Source organism: Hakea prostrata, chromosome 4, assembly GCF_041222555.1.
Source record: "Hakea prostrata isolate BN-2017 chromosome 4, UWA_Hpros_2, whole genome shotgun sequence".
Lineage (NCBI taxonomy): Eukaryota > Viridiplantae > Streptophyta > Magnoliopsida > Proteales > Proteaceae > Hakea > Hakea prostrata.
In genome coordinates this window covers 27017430-27044073 of record NC_142603.1, presented here as the reverse complement: position 1 = coordinate 27044073, position 26644 = coordinate 27017430, and the positions used below count along the sequence as shown (strand labels likewise).

The following is a 26644-nucleotide window of genomic DNA, read 5'->3' as shown; positions in this document are numbered from 1 at the left end:
GGACCTACAAACACCAACGGATCCAGGTCAGGGCCAGGGTTAGGAAAGGGTTGGATTTCACAGTATATCTAGAGAGTAACAGATTGATTACTAACCTTGAAGAAGGAGATTCGGCGGAGAAACTCTAATGGATATTTGGGGATCTTCCTTAGCTTCGAAGAGGAGGTTTTTAGGTACTTTCCACGTTCTCCAGAGTCTTAGGAACATAATGGGGCTGATCACCACAAAATTCTAATAAATAGAGCTTCAAAAACCCTAAAAATCAAAGTTTTACAAAGCTGCCCCTCACTCTGGGCAGCTTGCCCAAACTCAGGGATTTGAAGCTCTAAACCTCAAAATTTTCAATGGGGCTTCTCCCAACTCAACAAGCAACTTACCTAGCATTGAAAGACCTTCCAAAACCTGTCCAACTAGGCCTCAAGTCCATCAACCAAGCTCTTCAACACTAAGATGCAGTTCAACTCCAAAACAGAAAAGGTTTCCAAAAGGGAACTCCATCATCAATATCAATGGGTTTTGGGTCAAACACCATGTCTTCTACTGAGATGGCCCACAAAGTTTTCTTCCTTCACTTCGGGTCTTCGGATCTACACTAGGGAGAGGTCTGACCTAATTCCTAGGACCTTCCAAAGATATCAACACTATACTCAAGGTCCAACTTCAAGGTCAAACATCATTCAAGTCAATTCTTCATCCAAAACAAATAGGGTGTCCAGGTTAGGGTTAGGTGGGATTTCACATTATTAGTCCATGATCAGGTAGTAGTAAGATTAAAAGTAGACATAAAGTCATTAAAATGCTAAATATCTCTCCACCGTAATGGGACCCCACCTTTTCGATCTAAGACACTGAGATAGCTATTCCAATCACCACAAAAGGAGCCAAGGTAAATCCACAAAAGAGCCCAGTTGATATAGTGTCTCGTTGTCTTTTTGAAGTTGGTTGGAGGAATGCAAATAAACAAAAGACTGCTTACACTTCCATTGATCAAAAGGAAACAGCTACATGCAAACACCAACAAGACTACCATACCGGATCAACTGTAGAGTCCCAAAACAACAACAGACCACCACTCAACTAGGAGGGCCAAGAAAACAATACCTAAAAAGCCCCACTTTTTACATAGACTTTGGAGTTGGACTTTAGAAGACTAGACTTCACACAAAAACACCAAGGATGATCAAAACCTTAGATGTGAGAATTAAGCTCATTTTTTGTTGAGGGGTGACCTAGCCCTGGACAGTTCAAAGAAAGTTGGATCACGGTGCCTCTAATGGCTTAGACTGACAAACCATCCCAACCTCAGACAAATTAGAACCACATTCAAAAACCTTCATTTTCTTCCAAGTGAGATTCGTTCCTGTTTCACTGCACAACATAGTAGCTTCATCAATGTCTGTTGAAAAGAGCTTCCACTTGCAAGGAACTAGAGAGGGTGAGGGGCACTAAGGGAAGGTTGTAAGGAAGAGTTCCTATACCCTTTTTGCATAATAACATATTCCAAGGGGACAGTGGTTAGTGAAGGGGAGGGGTGAGGGTTGTATGGAGATTCCTCACAAGGGTCGGGATCGACAACTTGCATTTCAATTCTAGGGGAAGAAGTCACAATTATCAAATTAGGCAAGTCAGCACTAGTAGAGTGTAATTCGATTGGTGTGGTTGGGGAAGAAGGTTAGGAGGTGGAAGCTAATTGGAGAAAACGTCACATCCCCCCATGTGTCAAGGAATATCCAAATGGAAGATATTGGAGAGAAGAAAGAAGTTTTGGATCAAGTCATTATCTCTACATTGGGAGGAGGTTGATGATGAAGCCCTTTTCAGGGGGAGTAAATTGAAAAACAGATCCTTGTATAAACGAACCACATCATGCAGCGGCCTCTGTCTCCTAATGAAAGTAGCAAGCTTAAGTGGGTAGTTAGGATCTGCTGCCTCACGGAAAGCAAGTGATGAAACATAGTCCATGAAGTGAGGATTAATGCGGAAAGGGCAATCCATCCCTTTATGCCCACTTTGAAAATAGTAAGGACAAATTGTAGAGGGTCAGTACTCATAAGCAAACTGCACTAGTACTGTCTTTTGATGAGTAACATCAATGTTCACAGAGGTTACCAAGTCCTATCGAAGATCTATAACTACCCTTGCCACTGGAAAGAAGCTTGATATAGGCCTGGAAGGGCTTTCAATCTCCAAAACTTGACTGACCTAAGATAAAATATTATTGAGAATCTCATTGTCATAAAACATTTAGTTCAAGTTCATAATCTGAACCCACATGATGCCATAGCGAACAGGACGGTTGCTGGTGGTGTGGTGGAATCCCATCGCTGCATGAAGATTAAATGGCCTTTATAGATCCATGGTTGAGAGAACAACAGTGCATGCAGGTCCTTAGCATAGGTTAGCTTTAACTAACCATCAATTTTGATAGACTCAGATTTCCAGGCTTTGTTGGCAAGCATTTGTAGTTTATACGTATTCATGGGGATGCTATTGGGGATCCATCCTAGGATAGAATATCGCAAGCTATAGTGAATATCATTCATTTTCCCTGCTAAAATAGAAATGGTGGCCGGTGAGAGAATAGGGAAGTTCAATTTTCGAGCAAAGTTAGAAGAAAAAGAGTCTTCAGTGGGGACCAAAGAAGGGGAAGTCGAGGTTGAAGAAGGCAAAGGGTTCATGTTGCTGCTTTCAGAAAACACAGTAAGGACAACAGAGGAGAAGAAGGTTTTATGAACATACAAGACTCTAAACCAAGTACCCCAAACTAGCAGTGAAAGCCAAACATGAAAGCTCGCTTGATATAAGAAGAACAAAGAAGGAAGGACAAAGACATGATCCTAAGGAAAAGAAATTGAAGACTAAAGAAAGACAAGCACCGCTCAAAGAGGCCAATCAAAAGAACAACAGGTAGCATGCAGGGAGAGCAAGAAGGACTGACTGGTATACAAGGTATGAAATCTCGCCTGAGTTTGCCGGTGAACCGCGAGATTTTGCCAATCTCCTCATTCAATTTTCCCAAATACCCATTCCCAAACCAATCCATATTATCATGACACGCAATCCCAGGGTTCCACCAACTTTTAAGCTTCCAAATTTCCCAACCCATTTCCATCATCACACAACCCCAAAAGAAGATATTTCTTCTCTTTTCATTTTTCAAAGTGGGATTGCGTGTGGGATAAGTTTGCGTCTTCACATCTTGTCATCTTCACTAATATTTTAAATGAATAAAAAGAGGAGAAATAGGCGGTGGATCCGGCGAAGATTTCTATTTCAGGCAGTGGTTTTGGTGATTCCGGCGCTGAGAGAAGAGAACAAGTGAAGACCAAGTGAACAACAAAAGATGGAAGGGTTTCGGGCATATTTAGCACCTTCTGAAACGTTGTTGGAGTTTGAGTTGCAGAGTTTGATTGTTTTGTGCTTGTTGTCTTCTTCTTCTTCTTTTTCTCCATCAAAGCAAGAATTTTGCCAGTGATAGAAGAATTTCGACCATGAAGCTGAACACGGTTGGCATCATTTTATAGGTTTACCGTCGATTTTTGCCGATTTGGCATTTGTTCGAAGATATTTAGCGATTTTTTGGCGATATTGTTTAACTTCATTTTTCGGTGCAGCTTTAGGTTCAATACTCACCGAACTGGGCGAAATTCGCCTAAATGTTTTACCTTGCTGGTATATGCTAGTGAAGAAGAAGGGATACCCCTATAGCACTTTGCCAAAAGATAATAGGACTACTTGAAAAAGGTCTTGTTAGTCTATGTTAATAGTTGATTTAGGATGTAATTTTCCAAAGGATTAGCATAGACAACAAAAAGAATATATAGACACATCTTCCAATTGTTGTATAGTATGAAGATGAATTCAATAAAGAGGGCCCTAGAAGCAAGAGTCCCTACTGCAAGCAAAAACAATTAAGAAGAGTAATTTTAGACGTGGGACTTTGCAAGGGATGTTGTCCAAGTAGGATAGTAAATGATAGGTGACATAGCCTTAACATACCTCCCACACAAGAAGAGCAACATATATTCCTAACTAAAACAAAATTAGAACAATTAACAAGTGGAAGAAAACATCATCATCCCACCACAATGTTGGCTATAGATAAAATACAAATCTGCGCATGGGGATGGAAAGAGTAGGTGTAACACAACCAAGGAAGCAATGCGGCTACATTTGTTGCACAATGAAGAAGCACTTTTTGAGACCCCAAATTGAATCTTCCAAAGCTAAGGTTTGATATCCACGACAACCTTATCTTCTTCTTCTTCTTCTTCTTAACCAAGGATTGGGGTTTGGCCAAAGACTCACACTTGCTAAAGAGGCAGCCTTCCTAGCTGGGGCATTGACAACACCATTGATTTCCCTAGGAATAAAAGTAATAAAACAAAATTCAAAGCAGGGGATGAGGGACTAAATGTCTTCAATGATTGGGTTTATCTTTGTCTTGGCAAGACATGATGGATCATTTGCCTAAGAGACTAATTCTTGGTTGTCGATTCAAAGCAAACCGCGTATAGCAATGCTTCTCATGGTTCTATGGCTTCCCCAATGAGGACCAAAGAACAATTTATTGCATTGATACTGTAATGATGCATCTCCCTGGAAATCCCTAGCCATGAAGCCGATTTCACCACGTAAGTCATGGGGTTTGAAGGAGGCACTTGTGTTAATTTGATGGTGCCTTTATTCAGTCTTTCCCAAGTCCTCTGATCTCTTTGTGAATGCTCTATTCTAAGATTTGTAGCAAGAGGCTCGATAGACTCTAAGAACTCTTTGCAATTGCACTCCACCGAATGGACAACCTCAGTTGGTTGTGTCACACCCCACCTAGCTAGTATCAAACTTACTAGAGTTCCCATGGATGTATTACATAGTCATAAAGATTTAGGTCTATCAATCTAAAATCAATCACACAACAACGTAATCAAGAGCGGGATCAAATGTATAAATAATTATTATAGTCATCCATGAAATAGTCAACAGGAGTTAAGAGTTCAGTGTATCAAAGTTTGAAAGTATAATAAGTCCAATTGTTCAATTTCCCACATTAAAAGAATGAAATCCCAGTCAAAGTCCACCACATCTCTAAATATAATCACATGGTGCTCAAAAGGGTTGAACACCACATGAGCACTCCATGCAAGGACACGATTCATCGTGTGTCTCCATGTCTTTAACGGCTGGTACGTTGTACAGGTCTAACACTGGCATGTGAAATCCGTCAAAACCCTAACTCAAAAATCCATATTGTAGGTTCGAAAACCCGGAGTGCGGGAAGAAGGAAATTGTGGGCCATCCGAATTGAAACCAATGGAAGTATATGGAGATGATGCTAAGTTGGGAACTTTATCAGATTATGGAAGAAGAACTAACTCAAACGTTAACGGACTTGGTAGATGGATCAAGAGTACAATAATGCCACAAGTAGAAGGTCCTGAAAAACCAGGTAAGACCCTTCTATAACTTAGAAAATGACCCAAGAAGAAGCTAGGGCCTTCGGAGCACTAAAAACCCCCTTTTGATCAAAAGTGTCAGTCTTGGCAGCCTGCCTACCAAACTTGTTTCAGGGCAAAAAGGAAATTTTGGGAAAATTAGGTTTTTAAAGCCCTATTTAATTGTTTTTCATTCTAAAACGTGTCATTGTGTTCTACCGTTAGAGACTTTCTTTGAACCCTCTTTAGGGTGAAGGAAGGTGAGATCATCCGTCAAACTTTTCGTTCATCGTTTCGCTTTCTAAAAGGCTAGCATTCATTATTTTCTTTCTAGTTCTTCTCTTTTGATTATTTCTATCAACAATATAGACCTTCTTCAAGGTCTGTACTTGCTGTAAGTACCTATTCTTCTATTCTCTTAGTTCTAGAGTGAATCTCTATTCACTCTAGCTTTTCCGTGAACTTCATGGTAAGATTTCGGTAAAGATATAATATAAGATCTATTGAATTTTTATCCTCTTTGATTAGTCTGATCTCCAAACTATGTTAGACCATGATCCATGATGATTTCATACCTTTATCTACTACTCTCTTTACTCTAGAGTGAATCTCCATTCACTCTAGTCTATCCGTGAATCTTGCGGTTTGATTTTGGAAGAAACTTAATATAGGATTCGTTAGGTTTTCATTCCTTTTGCCATGATTGATCCTTAAACCGTGGTAGATAATGTCTTACCATGATTTCAGAATTTTCTAGTTAATTTCAGAGTTGTTTGGAACCCAAACGATGAGTTTTTTAAATCAATCTAGGCCTTTTTCTGTCAGTACACAGTAGCCTTGGTCGCCTTGGCAGCCCCAGGTGACCAAGCCGGGTGCTGACAGACAAGTGGTGGTTTTTGTCCTCTTTTCAACTCTTAACCATTAGGGTTTGTTTCTAACTTTGAATCATCATGTTACTAGGACTCTTTGACAAGTTTGAACTCATATTTTGATCTACTTGTCAGAGGTTTCGAATTGATACCAAGGTGAGGACACTCACTTACACATAACCCTAGTTACATTCTCGTTTGTAATAGGACTTGAATGAAAATGCTATATTGTTGTTTTTAGGACTTGAACATGATTAGTATGACTCTGTAATTTCATAATATAATTAGTTGATGGTGTTATGCATATTTGTTAGATATGTGACTGTTGGGATTGGGAATGAACTATGATATGATGATGTATTTAGAATCATATAGTAACGCGAATGTTAGGTTGTGATTGTGCATTGGGGAATGTCATTCAAGTGTTTTTGTCTTGGGACATCAGTGGAGGTGGTATGGGACACAATCCTATGATTCCCCTTGGAGCTTTTCATGATCACTGGATGTCGTGACTAGGAAATCTAGAAGTGTTTGGTTAGAAACCCCGTCATATCACACCCTATCGACGTGGATATTGATGTCAAGTGACCCGTAGCAGTAATGGGGATTGTGGGCTCTCAAGACCAGTAGCCAACCCGTTAGAGGACGCAATCACATTGTGGGGGCCATTCATTGGTAGGTTGGATTATAATAACCCTAGGCTCATGGGAGCTCAAGACCGGTAGACAACTCATGATAGGACATGAGAGCTTCCCTAGGTTGATGTGACTCAGTAGATGACTTACATTGGGCTAAGTATAACCTTGACACCCGCCAGTACTCATACCAATGGTGTGGTGAGAGAATGGTGACCTAAACCGTAGCCATGGTGATAGTCCGAGAGGGATATCTTGACCCCTTACCCAAGATCTCAAGACCAGTAACCAACCCGTAAAAGATCTGAGTGACGATACCTTCCAAGAGGAGGCTGGTGTTCTATTTTAATGTGCATCCGCCATTAGAGATTAGCATCCGTTAGAGTTAGTTGCATTCTTGCATATTGTCTCATATCATAATGCATCATACTATGTTCTTGAATTGGATTGTAATTGTTATTTGTATGTAAACTATTGGCTGAGTTCTTTTAAGCTCACTCTTAGGGGACAATGTTTGCTTTAGACTTTGCTGCAGGTATAGATGACATCAAGATCGAGGAATACGAGACCTCGACGAGTGATCTGTACGTTGTACAAGGTGTTGGCAATCATGAATATCACGGTGAAGAATGTTTGTGTGTCGACTATGCGTACCAGGATTAGCTTGACTTATGAGCTGGTCTACCCCGTACCCGTACTCGATTCGGAGATTTTTGAGTTTAGAAACTACCTTTTACCTAAGGAAACATACTTTTTGTAATACTTAGAACAATTTTGATCTTTCGTTATTCTTTCAGTTGTATACCTTAAAATTAATTATTTTTTCGCACTCTATTACTCTGATTATTTGACATCACTTCTGCACTCTGATATTTGTTTTGAGATCCTTACTTTTTATTTAACTCTTTAACTATATTAATACATTGATTTAGTTTTGCTCATGATTGTACTATTGTGTGGATGGTTGGATGATTGTCTGAGACTTGATCTTCGAGTTGTGGATCACACTTGCGGGTATTCAGGTAGGGTACAAGCTAAATGGATGTAACGGGGAACTCTAGCGTCGTGGGATGTACATAACCTACGAGAGAATCTAAAAAGAAAGTTCCCACGAGGGGTTAGTTCCAATGAACTCAGTGAGACCAACAATATCATATAACCATGCATTTAACATATGTATGAAGTTATAAAGTGCATCTATAATGTAAAGGTGTAATGTAAATATGCTCCTACTTTCTAACTATACTAATTTCTAGCTAGGTAGACACGCATTAAAATACAATACCAACCTCCTCTGGGAAGTCTTAGACTGACTCCAATGGCCCTTACAAAACTAGGTATCATGACCAAGGTATAGGGATAATAGTCCAATCAATGACCATAGTTGAGGATTAGGGCCACACTCTCTCACCACGACCATTGGCATGAGAACTAGAGCATGTCAAAGAGCTTCTTAGCCCAATGCAAGAGACTATCTACTTAATCATGTCATAATAGTTTCGGATATCCTTCATATGGCACCAACCAACTTTGTACGATATCCTAGTCTATCTAGGAAAGGTTGCATCCTATAACACCAACCAACTTGGACTATGCCTCCTATTGGGAAATGCCATGTCAACATTGCCATATCAACCTCCATTAGTTTTGAAAATAACAAACATGAATTACTAATGGCTATATTGAGTTGTGTTTGTTTAGTTCAATATGAGAGCAAGTGGACCAAATCCAACTCAATGCCAAATGCCTAAGCCCAAGTCAAGGCCAAGACCAAGCCAAGATGGACATGATGTCTAAGTTAAGACGAGCATGAAGAATGGAGTGCATGAAGACTCACGAACATCAATGATCATCAACTCAAGCTCAAGCCATAAGACTTAGCAAATTAGGGCTTAAGTCATTTCATGTACACTCATATGTAATTGCACTCAATTTGTACACATATCATGTCATTAGATTGATCTAGGACATGTTTGGAGAGTGTATAAGGCTTAGGGTTGGCTAAAAATCTCTAAAACCCCTTTAAGTCCCTATATTTCCCTATAATAGGCATTTTGTGCTTTAGACGGAGCTCTGTCTAGACCTAGATGGACGTCCGTCTGGTCACAAAAGCTCAGACAGAATTTTCATCTGAGAAGATGGACATGTGTCTGAGATGGATATCCTTCTGGTCAGATGGACATTCGTCTGGTTAAAAATGCTCCAACGGCTAAATTTTTAAACGGCTATATTTTAAGACGAACGTTCGTTTGAGTTAGACGGATGTCTGTCTAGGCTAAAATATGTCTATTTTCTATCTGTTGGGGGTTGGGTTAAGGCACTTGAAGGCCATCTATATTAGCTAAATTCACCCCATTTGAGAGCCTAAGGCCCTAAACCTTGCGAATTGATCAACTACTCCCCAAGTACTCTCAAGCTCTCAAATTACAAGAAATAGCTTGTTTTGCATTTCTCTCTTACTCCAGCCGTGATGAACATATGAAGGTGTTTAAGCAAGCTCGTTGGAGCAAAGCTTGAGGTGATTGAAGGCTTTTTTTGGAAGGTCATTAGTGGTTCATATCAAATCATTTGGGCACATAAGTCTCATTGCATCACACTCATACAAGGGATAAAGTGTCACACCCTTTGTTAGGTAATCTCTTACCATCTATTGTATTTGCTTGCCTTTCAATTCTAAGTCTGGGTAGACTAGAATTGGTTTTGGGTGCTCTTGCCCGTGAACAAAGGTTGTAATGGGTGCTCTTGCCCATGAACAAGATTGTAGAGGGTGCTTTTGCCCGTGAACAAAGATTGCAAAAGGGTGTTCTTGCCCCATAACAAAGATTGTAAGGGTTTGATTTTCTACCCACTGTATTGAAAGATAATCACTAATGAAAATCTTTCTTAAGGCCAAGAGAGAAGTGGACGTAGACTTGTAAAGTCGAACCAATATAAATTATTGTGTTGTGGTTGTTTGTTATTGTTTAATTTCATTTGAATTTTCAATTTTTGTTGAATTTGTGATCAAACCAAAAAACTGGGCAATTTTACTAGTTGCAATCTATTCACCCCTCCCCCTCTAGGTTGCACCAACACCTCCTTTAATCCTATGGTCATCTACATATAATTGATAGGCTACCTCATGTCCCCTCACTTGCTCCAATAGGCTATTTGGAGCCCATAAGCCGCTTATTATATGCAATCCTACCATGAATGATATATGGTTTGTTTCTGTCCCCTCACCTTCTCCAATAGACTATTAGGCGCCCCACAACCCAACACTGCTGTCACGGGTCACTCGACCTCAATACCCCTGCCGATAGGGTGATGGCATAATAATGGGGTTCCTAACCATGCACCTAGACATCTGTAGAAAATGCACATAAGGTCTGTATGAGGTGAAAATGTACCAAGGGCAATAGGTGAACCCATAACCCAGGCAAAGATATACATGTATGCACTAACCACCCATTCCCATCATATCATTCAATTATAATAATTGAAATGAAATAGTGAAGTGTTATATCAAATTTAATTTTATGTTACTACCTATGTATGAATTCCCTACAACAACAGGCTACATATGCCACTCCAACAAGCATGATAGCATGAAATAGAACATAAATCAAATACATAAATATATATAAAATTGTATCCCTCACCTGACAGTGATGATAGTGTCTCCAAAAAAACCAAAATATCCACAATTAGATAGCCAACAAATCACCCAACCCTAGACATTGAGTGGGTTGCGTTAGTATTAAGGTTTCATATTGATCAAGACACAAATTAGACATCACCACCGACCCGGACCCGAGAGGGGCTAGTCAGTTGGCCTACCAGGGCTGGTTGACCGCCCCCGGGTGATTGCCCATGAGCTGTGAACTGTGTCTAGCTCCTTTGCCCAATTTGAAACCCCAACTTTGAGGAGTTTGGAGCTCAATAGGAAAAACATTTTTGCCCCAAAAATACCTTCAACAACCCCCAACTAATTCCCCTTTCATTCATCCCAAAATTTCAACATTGTATAAGAGTTAGGCCATCTCTAAGATAGAGTAAATAGACCAAAATGGGATGATTAACACACTCTGTTGCAAGTTGGGGTTGGGATGAAAAGAGGAAAACACCAAGACAATAACATTGCAATCAATCTCCACAACTATCACCATTAATCTCACCAACCAACCACAAATGAAGTGAAGAAGTAGTTGAAAGATGAAGATAAATTGTTTGGTAGATTTAAGCTTTGGCATGCACAAATCCCTAACAATCTCCCAAGCTTATCCTCTCTATAGAGTTCTTAGCCTCCAATAAACAATGCAAATTCATTTGTGGGGCAAAGAGGCAATAAAATAGGGTTTTTCCAAGTAAAATTTCACATTTACCCTTCTTGGAGCGGTGGCGGTCGAGGTGGGGGGTTTTTGCTGAGGTTCATCCAGGAGACTTGCCTAACCTTGTTTAGTAAGATAGTAATATTTACTTGGGCTTGGGGGCCTTCTAACCTCATTTTTTGTGCATGCCCAATCCATCTTCTGGAACCGTTTGAGTTAGATTTAAATTTTATCCCAAAGTCATGTAGAGTGGCCAGATCATCACCTTCAGCATTCATGTCCATGGGCTTAACTCTCGATCTTATGGCCTCAACTTGAATGGCCCATAGCTATCTTCTATTGGCATTTCAGGTTCTTAGACTTGCAAGATGGCTTTCGGGTCAAGATTTTAGGGGATTTCACAGGTTGCCAATCATTTCTCTTAAATACAGTATCATTTCTTACTAACTAAATCTACCATGCTATGAAAACTGCTAAAGCCATTGCCTCTTTTCCTAATGCTTTGTTCTCATTTTGTAGGACCCTCCGTCCCAAATAAAAGAGTGGAAGCAACAGTTGTTGTTTGGCTTACATTAAGAAAGACAAAGAGGATCCAAACCACACTGTGCTCACGATCTCACATCCCATGAGGATGTAGTCAACTTACTCCAATTGATTGTAGCATCCATCAACAGCTAGGTCAATTGAAATCTTCCTAATTTGCAAAGCTTGACCAATGGATAGGCCTTGATTGTAGGCCCTCCATAGGAAATTTCTGATTTTTGGGAGGTGATGACTAGATCATAATTCCCAAACAGAATCTTCTACTTCTCCCCAAGTGTGGGAAGTACAAGTTGATGCTCAATAGGCTTTATTGTGATTTTTTTCTTCGGCCAGTAGGTTGTATGTAGACTTGACAAAGAATGAGCCAAATGGAGAGGCAGCCTAGAAAAGATGGTCTTCCTGAACTTTAATTTTTGTATTTAGGCCAATTCTCCAACAAAGGCCATAGAAGAGAGCTTTCCTACCCTCAAGAAGGCTATGCCAAACCCAAGATGGCTAATGGCCCACACTGGCTTGTAGAAAAATCTCAACTTGGAAAGTAGGTATCATGCATTATCTAGGCCCATAGTGTTAGGATGAACCCAAAACCTCCATGCCAATTTTGAAAAATAAGGCTTGGTTTTGAATCTTGGAATCTCTTATTCCTAGCCCACCTTTGGACTTGGGCTTACATACTCTACTCCACAGACCTGGTGGACCTTATTTCCCTTTCCAATGGTGCCCCATAGGAAGTTCACCACAATTTTTTTAAACTCCTTAGGCATTGCATTGGGTATACCTTAAATAAGAGCATGTATAGTTAGGCAAAGCGAGGCCCATTGGCTTCACCATAATCTCATGACTTTCTTGTGGTAGGAGATGTTGTTCCCACCTTTGGAATCAATTGGCCAACTAGTCTTCTAGCTCCTCGAAAGCCTTTCTTTTGTTAACCTTAAACTGAGTTGGCAGCCATAGATATTTACCTGGACCATCCCCATGAGGCACCTTCAAAACCAATGAGAACCACCACTTAAACTTGGATGGGTGTTCATACCAAAACAAAGAATTGATTTCTTCAAATTTTTCGCTTGTCCACTTGCTTTGCAATAAGCTTTAGTATAGGCTTTCAAGTTTGCAACTTCCTCCACCATAGCTTCAACAAATAGGATGATGTCATTGTCAAATATTAGGTATGAGATACTAGGGCCCTGGTTTCTAATCTGTATGCCATGTACGAGACCAGCTTGCTCAACCTTCTTATTAACAAAGTGAGTGCTTAGAAACAAAGTATAAACAGTGAGGGGGATAGGGGTCTTCTTGGTGAACACCAACAATTGGTTTTACATCTCTCTTCATTGAGCCATTTATAAGGGTGTGGTAATTTGCCAAGGTGATGCATGCCATAATGACATAATTCTTTTAGACCTAAGTGTTGCAAAATCCTTGCTGCAGCGGTATTCTATCTATGAAATTTCACCCAAGCCTATCATAGGCTTTCTTCATATCCATCTTTAGAGCCAAGAATTTTTTTTCTTCTTTCCTTTCTTCTTCTTCTTTAAGAAATGATATATCTCATGTGCCACAAACATGTTGTCTAAAATTAAATGGGATGGAATGAACGCCAATTGATTTGGTGCAATGATACTATCCAAAGCCGCTTGTAGTCTTTTATTTGAACTTCATGACCACCTATAACACTGTCATAGAGGTTGATCGGTCTTAGCCAGTCCATTGATTAAGGAGATGCCACCTTTAGTATCAAACAAATAAGAGTTTGGTTCATTTGAGGAGGTATTCAACTTGTTTTAAAAAAGTTAAGAAGAAAATCAAACACATTAGTAGAAATGGAGGCCCAATTTTCCTGTTAGAAGATAGGAGGGATCCCATATGAGCCTCGACTCTTTAATGGGTCCATAGAAAACACTATCTTCAACCTGGACCTCCTCTAAAGTGGGTTCAACACAAAGTTGGTGGTTTAGGTCCTCACGAAGTATAGGGTTTACTTGAGATAAAGCAAGATCCATTGGCTTCCTTGTTAGTGGGCAAATGAAAAAAGCCCATTGAAATGTTCCATAATCATGGAGTGTACCTTAGATTCAGTGGAAGTCCATTTTCCATGATCCTTCTTCAGCCTGGAATTCTTATTTGCGACTTCCTTTTAAGAGACGTAGCATGAAAGTACTGTGCATTTTGGTTTCTATGCTTCAAATAGTTGACTTTTGCCTTTTCGACTCAAAGAACCTCCTTATCTTCTAATGCTTTCGCTAAGTCCTTTTGTGACATGCAAAACCTAATCCATGGAGAAGTTACCTTGTGATGCACTTTGGGTTCTTCCCAATTCTTCTTTTTAGCCTTTGATTCGTGTTTGAATATGACTATAACCTTTAATGCTATCCTTGGCAATGTGGGGCTCGCTGCTGTAGATGAGTTGTTGGTGGGCCACAAGAAAGTTTATGCGATGCTCGACGGGCCAAATCCTTGCTGTGAACATGGTTGAGCCAAGCAACTTCAAACCTAAATGGTTTTGGGCCCTATGCTTACCTCTAACTAAGCTATGATCCGATCCAACTGTTATTTTAATGAAAACGAACATTTGTGATTGAGGGTGCCAATTAAAATTTCAGGTGCCCAGCACACGAAAACCCATGTATTTGCTTAACTAGACCTCTTGTTCATTCAAGTGAATTGAGGCCCTTGAGTGCCTTGATCAATTATCCTATTAATAGTCATCTCTCTAAATTCTTGGCAATTAAGCTCTGGCCTTTTTGCACCACTTCAAGTGAAAATTGAAATCTTCAACACACAACCAAGGCTCAAACCGAGATGCTCCCATGGAAATCAACTGTTATTTAACCCTTTTCCGGTTTGCTTTCATAGGATCTCGTAGGAAACAAGTAGTGCAAGATGGTTCCTCCTTACCCATAAACTTCACAATCTACACTTTTGTTGTTATGGGGAAGTATCTGAATGTTTATATCTTGATCCTAAAAACTTGCTAGGCCATTGCTCTCGTACTCCTAGGTAGAACTTAAAAAAAAAGAGGAATTCTAAAGATATTTGCATAAGCAAACACAAAATTGTTCTAGTGGTAAAACAAACACCTCTTAATGAAGAGGTCATGGGTTTGACTATTGCAAAGACATATGTAATATCTTATTGGGTTTAGTAAGTAAATTCAATAAATTGTAGAGACGGCATAACTTGATCAAGTTTTCACTTAAAACATTTTGAGTGGATTTCATCCATTGGATATTGTCTATCCACGTATTGTGTTTGCTTATGAGCACAGCACAACAAACAAAGATGCCACACTTTCCAAATTCTCGTAGTGTGTCTACGTTAGGAAAGTGGCATTGGGTTTATTGGATTTGGAAAGATTTTGTAGTGAAGGGATTGTCAAGGGGCTTCGAGACAAAATCTCTCTTACCTAAAGGTCATTCATTTGGGTCAAGTATGTAAATTCAATAAATTGTAGTGACAGTAGTGAGAATTTGACCAAGTTTTCACTTAAAACATTTTGAATGGATTTCATCCATTGGATATGTCTATCCTCGTATTGTGTTTGCTTATGACCATAGAACAACAAACAAAGATGCCACCCTTTCCAAATTCTTGTTGGTTCATTCTCAAGTCCTCATGCTTGCTTCCCTCTATTCAAAAATTCGAAATCTTAATAAGGTTTCATTTGGTTGCAAGGAGAGTTAAAGGCAAGGAAAAGCAAATTTTCATTTTCAAAATAACTCCAAATATGTAAAATATATCATCACTATGTTATGAAATTTTTATATCAAAACTATAGATTACCAAAGAAAAGGGGATTAAAATTATAAAAAGTTTTTTCCCCCCTAGATTTTACTTTCCTCCCAACCAAACAAAGCCTAAACGGAAACCCTATAACCCCCGCGAGTAACAGTGGAGACATACGCTGGCGCAAAACCCCTAGGTTTCAAACTCATTTTTCGTTACACTGCGAGGGAAAGACTCCAGAGCTCACAGCCATGGCGACCACCAGAGTTCAGAGGATTATGACCCAGCCCATCGTAAGTTCTACGAAGCCCTTTCTCCTTCTCATTCTGTGCCATAACTGTGTAACATACTTATATATTTCGCTTTGCTGCACGGGTTGATGGGGCCGGAAACTTTTTGCTAGAATCTCATCTTCAGATTTCTTCAGAGCGTAAGTCATACTCATGTCCCCTCCGTTGTTGGATTTGTCTGTTTCAGTTCTCGAAATTGGACGATCTTTTTATTCTAGATTTGGTTGTTGTTTGCACTGTTGATTTTACGCAGAAAGCTCGCATTCAAATTTGGCTTTTTGAGCAGAAGGATTTGAGGATTGAAGGGCGTATCATTGTAAGTTACCATTTACCCATTTAACTTACCGTCTTCAATTTTCTGCTTATAGTTTAGTTCCGCCAGCTCAAATCCCGTAAGTTTGGGGTAATTTGGTTGGGTTTACATATGGCTTAAACCTGTATGTTTCTCTTACTGCTAATGATAATTTCAGAAATGCTTCCATGATTTTCTTAAACTTAAGATACAAGCATTTGTCGCCGAGCACTGGATTTGCAAATACTAAGGATGGTTTGCCCAGCTTGGCTGCCATTTGTGGTATTTCTTGCATCTTTCATTTATATAATAATACCAATAAAATGTAAGGCTCATTTTAAAAAAACATAGGGTGGATGATGTGGAGAGATGTGTGTGGGGTCTTGTGTAATTGACGTATTCCTTTAAAGTTGAAAAGAAAATTCTTTAGGATCGTTGTACAACATTATGGTATATGGTGCATAGTGTTGGGCTGTTAAGAAGCAACTTATAGATAGACTTAGTGTAGCAGAGCTGATGATGCCAAGATGGATGAGTGGCAAAACTAGGAAGGATATGGTAATAGAATGAGCATATAAGAGTTGGTTGGGAGTAGCTCCAGTAAATAATAAGCTATGAGAAAGACAATTAAGGGGCACAACTATGTTCAATAGAGACATTTAAATGCCCCTAAACAAATAAATTATGTAATCTAGATCAAAGGAATTAGAAGAACTAGGGTTAAACCTAAGATAGCATAGAAGTGATGAGAAATGATATGCATAGCTTGGGCCTTATATCTAGTATGATCCTAAATAGAGCTGATTGAAAGACGAGGATCCATGTAGCCAACTCCATTTAGTTGGGACAAGGCTTCTTGTTGTTTTCGTGACGTGCATTTGTGTTTTAGATGTGAACCACACAAATGATTTGTCCTAATCATCTCTAAAGTTTACAGGTATTAATGCATGGTAATGTACCCAATTGAGAAATATTGTGAATATGTTGATTATGAAATATGCACCACAAGCATTGAAGTGGAGGTTTGGAGCTTATTGGAACAGGCCTTGAAACTTGTTATTTAAGGGGAGCAGATACTTCAGTAACTAATTTCCTTTTGTATGACTAAATTTATCCATATGATTATGTATTTTTTTTTCTCTTTTCATAATTGACCACACCATTCTCATTCTCGTGAAGTGAAAGGTTTTCTTGAATCCATAGTTCTGCATGGCAGAATTGAGGGGCTCTTAATCTTCATAATAAACTGTCTTTGAAGGGGCTTATTTACAACCAACTTCGTGATGAGATGACCTGAAAACTTGCTCTAGTTGTTTGTCTTGAGTTGTGGCTTTGATCTTGGGTTTGGTGTCATCTCTTCTACTCATTTTCCCCCCATCTAAAGAATATGCTTATGATTGGTAATTCTCTCTTTTAGGTTAGTGCTCTCTCTGTGTATGTGTGTCTCTTCATCTCTTTGCCTTTACTTAGTGGGCTAATCATACATGAGCTAACCAGAGACATTCAAGATCATGTTCCTTGATGCAAATTTTATCACAAGAGAAGATTATAGAGAGATGTGGCTGTACGTAGGATACCTGCTGTTGGTACTATTTTTTTTCTGGTCGAAGCAGATTTTTGGTCTGGTCTGTGGGTTGTTTCATGAGTTGGCAGAAACAAATTTCATGTCTTGAATGGTAACAGCTTAAGTTTTTTCTGCCTTGGATCTTTGTATTATGCTCTTTTTGGTATCAATTTTCATTCCAATTTTATTTCTATTAAAAGAAATCAATACTAAAATCCATTTTTGATAAAGAAAAACAAGAATTGGTTTGTAACTGTTGTCTGAAATGGATTATGGCATGAAAAATAGGTCTGGCAAGCGAATAGCTATAAATAGTCTTATAGTGTTTTTTAAATAGGATCCAAGTGGGGTGAAGGGATTCTTGTTGTCCCATCTTCAATATCAATTCCACTCTTCCAATGTTTATTATTCATGTAGAAATTTTGTTCCATTTCCCTTAAAAGTTCTCAATTTCTTCCATTGAAAATATTTTGAAATGGAAGAATTCACAATGTAGGTGACTAGGTGAGATGTTCGGATCCAACCAACAACGATTAACTAAAGGGTTTGTGATCCTCAATGAGATGAACCTCAATTAACCTTACTCTTTGAATTTGAATCAAGTTCTTCTCCTTCTGTGTAACCTCCAACACCAATATAAATCATAGGGTTTGCAGCCACACTGAAACAGAGGCAGGGAGAAAGGTAGAAGAAAGCAAGGAAGAAAATTCAACCGAAACAAGAATTTCGACCTTGCAAAAGGCCGAAATTGATGTTTCGGTCGAAATTGGACACTTTTTTTTGGAAATTTTGGGCCTCATATGGACTCAAAATGATTTGAATTCTTGCATACTACCTATTTCAAGCATAATAAGCACAATGGAACTAGTATTGAAAAATTATCATTCAAGTATACTAACAAATGACTGGTTCCAACAAGTGCAAACTGTATTGTATATAGGCATAGAATCATCAACATACATGAATTGTTTGGTAGAATGGTTACATATACAACAAGTCAACAAAATAAAATGACTGACTAGATCAAGTGATGGTGTCTCACATATATTAAGTTGAAGCCTTTATATCATATATACAAAAATAAAAATACATAATTTTAGAAAATAATTATTAAAATCAGAAAATGAAATAATGGTAGCAAATAATAAAAAGATAAGTAACAAAACACAATCATAGATCATAGTCCTAGGCTAAACATATATTAATCTCAAGACGATACAAAATCATTTAAGGCATGAACAAAATTAAAAAAAAAAAGGGGAAGTTTGGAATTGTTGGGTATGGCTTATGCTTCACATTCTATTGTTGCTGGAGTTTTCTTTGTAGCTATTGTGGCTTAGGAGGTGTTTGAAAGCAAAAAAAATGAGCAAAAGAGGTGTTTGAAGGCAAAGGAGTTGTGGAAATTAGGTGAAAATGTGATAAAAATCAACAAAAACTAAGGAAAAACAAGTTGGAATGTTGAAATGTTCGAAATTTCAGTCGAAACCTCCGAAATGGTCAAAATCTCCGAAATTTCGGTCGAAATTTGACACTTTTCCGAAATAATTGGAATTTCGTTTCGTTATTGAAAAATGCAGGCATTTCGACCGAAATTTCGACAATGTCGGTTGAATTTTCTTCTATGGAAGAAAGTAGGAGCAGTTAGTAGCAGCAAAGCTACAAAGTCACCAATCAATCAATACTATCCCTGTTGATCTCTAGCAGACTCAAGGTTTTTAGTTTTTGGCTGTGCAACTGTATTTCATCTAACCATTCAATAGATGATCTATGGTCCATCAACTAAGCATAAAATTCTCGATTTTTCTCTTTTGGACGGTTAAATTAACCCATAAAAGTGCAGTCTTCTATCCATTGTATTGCTTATCTTCAATTTATAGACACTCCATGACACTCAAGTCCATGAGGAAAACATGGGGTTTCAAGCTTGGACAAGTTGGCAACAGTCTTCAAAAATGTTGAGGAACCTTGGAGAGAAATAGGTAGGGACAGATGTTTTTCTAACATCTACAGTAAATGGCGTTCTTGCCCTTGTTTTTCAAGTCATATGAACACATGCTCATTGAAGCTACTGCTAAAATGATAAGAATGAAAATTTTGCGTTGAATGGTTACCAAACACACTCAAAAATGAAAAATTGTCAGAAAATGAGAATGAAAATTGATACAAAAAAGACTCTGAGCAAGTCATGAGATATTTTATGTTTGTGTTTTTTTTTTTATTTTTTTTTAATTTTTAAATATTTTATTTATTTATTATTTTTATCTTTCTTTTTAGTTTTCTATAAGATATTGAGGGTCTATTGGTAACACTTCTACTTCAAAAGAATGTTTCTGAGCCAATTCTTTTCTTCCTGTTGTTATGAAGTATTTAACATGGAAATGTTTCTTACTTTTACCCTAGTCTGTCTACCAGTTTGGATTTTTATCTGGTCAAGTTTTAACTTTCTCATGTTTTATAAAGTGCATATTAGATGATGGACAAAGTGTCTTATTTTAGTTATAAGGTTAACATTGTCCCAGCCCTTTAACCATGGGTTCTCTCATTTCCTACTCCCAACCTATTTTCTCCTCTTTCTTGATCCTGACTTTGCCTGTGTCCTCCCTCTGCTTTCTCCTCTGGCTCTAGCACTGACACCACTGTCTTCCCTCTCCCCTCTCACCCTATCACCCTCTCCGGCAATGTCCTGCTCTGGCATTGGCACCTGCTCCTGAACAAGCCCCAACACATCCTGTCTAAAGAGCCCTATCCCCACGAACCTTGCTGGCCACTCTCAGCTACTCCCATCTTCACTCCTTCTATACTCTAGCGGCACTCTGTTTATGTGTCTGCAGTCTCTTTTTCCTTCTCTTACTGTCACCTTCTTTGTCTTTCTCTCAGTTGCAATTGTAGAGAAGCCCAAAACACTAACGAAATTCTCTTCCCCCACTTCTCTACGAGGTTCTCTCCTTCAAGATTCTGAGGCTTGCAAGATCTCATAGGAGTACTTGTCGTCAATTTTCTTGTTCTATTTGCAGAGAAGTGTTGGAGAAGCAGAGATTGTCTCTCTACACATGATTAATTAATTTTTAAAGTTAAAGCATTCTTTTAATTAATTAATGGATGAGGGAGGAAGAAACAAATATAAAAACAAAAGGGATTCTCAGAAAAAGATCAACCTTTCAGCGTGCAGCATCTAAAGTAGATAAAAACTGATCAAAGTTATCAAGTAGAGGATAAAATGTCTCTGGTTGATAAGGAATGGTAGCCCATTGCACTGCACATGCTGGGGTTGGAGGTGAGAGAGAAGGCAGAGAAACAAGTTCTAGACCAGAGCCAACTGGGGAGGATGAGAGAGGAGATAGAAAGTCAAGCCATACCGGAGCTGAAGATGGAAAAGGCTGAGGGAGAGAATGAAATCATAGAGGTGGAGTTGAGAGAAAGGAGAGACTTGGGTTAGGGGAGTGAGAAAGAAGACCATTTTTTTTGGGGGGGTGTGTGTGTGTGTGTGTGTGGATAATGACTGCAGGATTAAACTAGGATACATGGCTATCATCCAGGAGAAACATGAGCATCCAGTACTTGAGCGGTTAAAAACCTCGACCATTTTGTATACCATATCTTCTCTTGGGTCATTAAAAATATGAACTGCCTAAGCTAATAAAAGTCACAACCCAAAATCAACTGCTGTGACTACTGAGAATTCGCTCGTTGTTGGTAAACAAGGATTTCTGTACCTGTTTGGTGAGAAACGAATTTGAAATGGAATAACTATTTTATGTATAGCTGAAACCAAATAGATAAATGAAATAAGTGCTTAAAATTAACACCTACAATTTTAAAATAAATGAGACAGAGACGTAGGTGTTGGCAGAGTTGGAGAACGAGAGAGGGTATAAAGCTTCAATGGCAACAACAAGGGAAAGGTAGAGATGTTTGGGGGATTGGTTCCACAAGGTTGAAGATACTAACGTGGAAAGCCAGGAGGAGTAAAAGGTTATGTTGATGATGGTGAGAGAGATCAGGTATCATTAGTTGTACATCTTCTTGTCAAGGGTGTGCTTGTTTTATACATGCTCATAGTGAAGCGCTTGAAAATCCATATGGTCTTGTATGTTTACTAAAGCAAGAGTCATGTAGTAATACAATTTCCATGTACAGTATCTTAAAACAGAGCCAGATTCAAATGGGACTTTCTATGATTTTAGGCTTTTAAAAAGAGAATTTGGGCTGTAGGTTTAGAGGTTTCAGTCAGGGCTGAAACTTAGGGTTTTTTTTTTGGGGGGGGGGTTTGTGTGGGGGATGGTGGCTATGGGTAAGATTTGATCCCAATTTGAGGCAATTCTATTGATTAATTTGAATTCCTAGATTTTAGGACAGGTGAGAGAACTTAGGGATGTTGGTCAATGGGTTTGGATGGGAGTTAGCCGTGAGTTTTGGGTCGAGCCTAGGGGCTTTGGTGAAGTTTTTGTCGACCAAAATAGAAAGGATTGGAGTCTCAGGTTTATAAGGATTTTGAAAGATGTTAAGTCTTAATGAAAATTAGGGTTTAATGGATCTGATGTTGCTGCAAATTGAATCGAAAACCGCACTATTGGAGGGATGATAGGGTTCAAAGCTGTAGGGGGTCAAATGGTTTAATAGACTGGGCACAAGTCTTTGAAAAATATCTTGTATGTATCTTCTGGGAAATTCTGTGGGGAAGTTGCAAGTTTAGTGGCAGTTCTGTGGGTTTTCATGGAGGACCAGGAAAAAAGGAAAGGAAAGAAGGGGGACCAGATGATGATAAAAGACTGTTCCATAGTTGGTTCAGTGATTTGGATATTTGGTCATCTCTAGTCAAACTTCTTATGAATGACTATATTTATACGCTATATTGCTTAGTTCGATAAGCATGCTCTGCCGATTTGTTTTTTCTGATTGGTATCTTGAATTAGTATGATTCTTTAATTTTTACTTAGCATATAAGTAGAATATCTAAATTTAGTATGCTTTTTTTTCCACATAATCATGATTATGTGGAAGATGAAAGTTTGAAATTTGATTTTTTAGAGAATACAGAAATAAAAGGAAAAGAGGATTTGGGGTTTGGGGAATTTAGAAAGTCAGAAAGAAGAAGAATTGGGGTTGGGGATAAATCAACTCACTGTTGTCAAAAATATTCTTGAACAGCAACTTGAATGATAAAAACATATTCCTGGGAGGAAGCAAAGAGTGTAGTAGAAGAGGAGATCATATCAGAGAAAAAAAGCGCCTGGGGGAGGGGGGAGGGTGTTTGTGTGTTTGGGTGGGAAATAGATGTTTAGTTGTTTACACAACCATCTATGCCATTGTACCTCAATGGTAGTGAAAACAAAACTCAAAATTCTATTCATTAATCCATGGCTCAACTGAGCAATTATGTCTATATTAATAGCCACATAGGTTGACATAAATTTGAACTCAAGCTAGGACTCAAATGAGAAACACCCTAATGCGATCCTTAACCTATTAGGTAACCTAAACCAACTAGTAAAGTAAAATTATAAATGTAATAGACTTAAAATAGGACTCTAGCTAGACTAAGGAAATAGATCCTGCTTTCTATTTTCTACTCATACTTTAGGCCCATTAATTGGGCAATTAGAAAGTAAACCCTGGAATCGAAGGCCAACCGTGTGTATGGTCAAGTCCTAGATTATTCCCTAGGATAGAAGTCCAATTTGGTGATGAATCTGCATCACCGAGTGCTAGGTACTGAAGAACCCACAAAATTAACTGTGTAGATCAATGAGTGGTAAAACTAGAAGATATTAACAAATGGACCTATTAGAGCCAATTTTGGAGGAACTCCAATGGATGATAAGTGGTAAAAGAAAGTCATTTGAGGTGGCATAAACGTGTGATGGAGGCCCTTTGTGTGCTCCAATAAGAAAGGGTTATTTCATTCAGATTGATGGAGCTAGAAGAGTTTGGGTCAGCCTAAAATGACTAGAAGTGGAAAATGAGGCCATGTACCCTTAGGACTAGGACATTATTTGAATAGAGATGCTTGGAGAGAGAGAATTGATTTTGCTGGTCCTATTTAATTGGTATATGGGCGAGTTGAGTTTAGGCATAACATCTTGGTTTTTCTCAGGGTATCCTGATTATTCTCAAGAGTTCCATCGGGTGATTGGTGTTTTTGTGAGATGAATGGTGGTAGATCAGTTGTATGGATACCAATTAAAGCTCCAAAATAAATTGCCTTTCAGTAATTTTTTAATAGATGTCATTCTTTTGGCTAATAAACATTTTGAGTTTATGTAATTCAGTAATATTCTCAGATTTTAATTTTTAACCAGATCTTTAATATGTTCTTTGGTTCATGTAGGGGTTTGATGAGTACATGAATTTGGTTTTGGAGGATGCTGAAGAAGTCCACATCAAGAAAAACTTTAGAAAGCCACTGGGTACTAACGTTTTCATGGAGTACTTAGTTGATAACAGTTTTTATGTTTTCTTTCCCCGTGTTCTAAAGAATTTTAACCTTTGTTCAGGAAGGATTCTTCTTAAAGGAGACAACATTACTCTGATGATGAATACGTAAGTGGAACCAAAGTTCTGCAATTCTTTTAATCTCTACCTCTCTCTCTCTCTCTCTCTCTCTCTCTCTGCTTCTTGTCTTACCCTAACTCACATCTTCTTTCATATGACAGGGGAAAATGATTTTCTGGAGAAATTGACTGAACAATCTATTGTTTCAGTGCACCTCGCCCCATTGAGTTTCTGCTTATCATACTGTGATAACTTGGACAACTTTTTCATGTAATATTGAGGATGCTGAGTGAATCTTGCAGAGCTCATGTACCAGTGTAGCACTGTTTAATAGCAGCAGTACCTGATTCTGCCCTTTTTTGTTGAAGGTGGTTTTTTGTTTTGGTTTGTTTTGGGGGGGGGGGGGGGGGTGTTGGTTTCTAACATGCCCTTTTAATGACATAGTAGCTAGCTATATTGGTTGTGTAATTCTCTTGTCTGAGGTTGTTTATTAGGTCAGTTGATTATAAAGGGCAGGGGTGAGCCATTGAGGAGCCAAATATCTTTCTCCATACAAAGGGATATGGAAGTGCCATCTGGTTCCATTTCAAGTATGGTTTGGATCTCATTCTATTCTAGTAATTGCTTGCTAAATTCTTCCTGAATGGTGGTGCAGGCTGGTAGGAGATGAAGAAGCCCTATTAAGGCCCAACTCTCTACTTCCGAAGTATGCTTTGGTTTTATGATTTAAGCTTCTCAAGTAGAGATGATAACCATTACCAAAAAAAAAAAAAAAAAAAAAGAGATGATAACAGGGAAAACGATCCACTAGGAATGGGCCATGGTGAAGGAGTTCTGAGGCTTCTCCAACTTTCAAGTATCAAAACTGCATTATCCGAGATAAAACTCCCAGCAACCCCAAACTTTTTCCTTATAGGTCCTTTTGCCCGAGCAGTGAGAGTTCTATAAATAGTTGAAGAAACCCCAAAATATGCCTGTGGATTTGGAGAAAGTTGCCTTTCTGTGCTCTCTTGATTTTGGATTGATCTGCATCAGTGTGTTAACCAATTTGTGTTAAATTCTTTAGTCACAAATTCCAATGGAGGAAGAGTTTGTTTCAATCGATACAGAGCATCAGGAATAAAGAAAGGAGGAATATCATGCTAAGTAAATGGTTTTTCATTCATTATATGCTGTAGATGGAAAAGACTATCACTACCCAAGTGTGGACTCTCAGATGGAGTGGAAAACAAACAGAACAGCCAAAATACAAGCTATGTTTCATAGCCAGAAGTGTTTTCTCTCTCCCTCCCTCCCTCTCTCTCTCTCTCTCTCTGACCTCCGTTGTCTTCCTCACAGGTGATGATCATTTCCATGCAAAGTATCTCACGAGGGTGAATAAATTCTTCAGATTGGAGGCTCATAAAAGCCTTCAAATATGGAATCCATTATGGGAACTTTCTAACAACCCTGTTCAGACCAGAACTCTCAGTGGAAAAACAGAAAATGTCGACTTGGACACTAGATGGCCAGAACCATGAGAATCCCAATGAGGTTCCTGATAATTTGTTATTCACCAGATTCCAGATTTATTGCTCTCACTGCAAAAGTCTATATTCTGATGCTGTGTTAGTTAAACTCAACCATGAAAATGTTAGGTAAAATAGTAATGTTAATACCATTTTAATTCACATCTCCTACAGTGAAGAGTACCGTTGATTGTTAAGGGTTATCCTTCCTGAATTTAAGGAATGAAATTCCCAAATTCATAAAGTAGATTCAACAACATCTAGTGATTTGAATAAGATTCTAACCAACTCGAGTGACTTGGATATTCTGAAGATAAGGAAGGATGTAAAAGTGAAAATTCTTTCAGATTGGTTACTACTTATGCTTAAAATATTTTGGTTCTATATCTTCTTGTTTCCAGACTTGGCTATCATATAAACCATAAGAATCCATGTGGGGTTCTTGATAAAATTCTCTTCAGACCAGATTATGTCTCTTCAACTTTGGCAAATTCCAGATTCTGACATTAATGGTAGGCACCAGAACTAACAGTGACAGATTTTTATAGTTCATAAGTTTAAGTGCAAAAAATTTCACTTAATTTACACATTCATTTGAATAGCCAACTTTGTCTGATTCTAGTAATAGTGAAGCTTGTAAGGGTTATTATGTTACCACAATGTAGGTGAAGGAATCAAATAAGCAAAGGCATACACTTTGATTCACACAAAGCATCTTCTGGTTTAGCTAATGGGTTCCAACTGACTCTAGTGGCTTGAATATTCCAACCAGATCAAAATTTACAAGGATACGTGAAATCAATTGGGATAGTTGAGTGGGTTCTGAAAATAACTACACACGAGTATCTCACAAGAGTATGGGAAACATAAATTTTGGTGTCAAGGGTATCCACCTTCAAAGCTCAATGCATATGGTGGAGGGACCTCTCAGGTGCTTTCTTATCCTCTGGGTTTCACACAGAAAGTGACCTTTCCTTTATAGA

General features: G+C 38.5%; 1 protein-coding gene across 2 annotated transcripts; it reads left to right on the top strand.

Moving 5' to 3' along the window:
* The first annotated feature begins 15678 nt into the window (after positions 1-15678).
* On the top strand, positions 15679-24796 carry LOC149018621 (uncharacterized). Of its 2 annotated transcripts, XM_089152789.1 has the most exons (6): positions 15679-15808; positions 15919-15945; positions 16059-16121; positions 23990-24068; positions 24156-24201; positions 24315-24796. In XM_089152789.1, exons 1-6 carry the CDS (start codon positions 15767-15769, stop codon positions 24322-24324), a joined length of 267 nt encoding a protein of 88 aa, XP_089008915.1. In that variant the 5' UTR covers positions 15679-15766; the 3' UTR covers positions 24325-24796. The 2 variants fall into 2 exon arrangements, with proteins under 2 accessions (XP_089008915.1, XP_089008916.1); XM_089152790.1 differs by lacking the exon at positions 24315-24796 and having other exon boundaries at positions 24156-24205.
* Positions 24797-26644: the final 1848 nt, after the last annotated feature.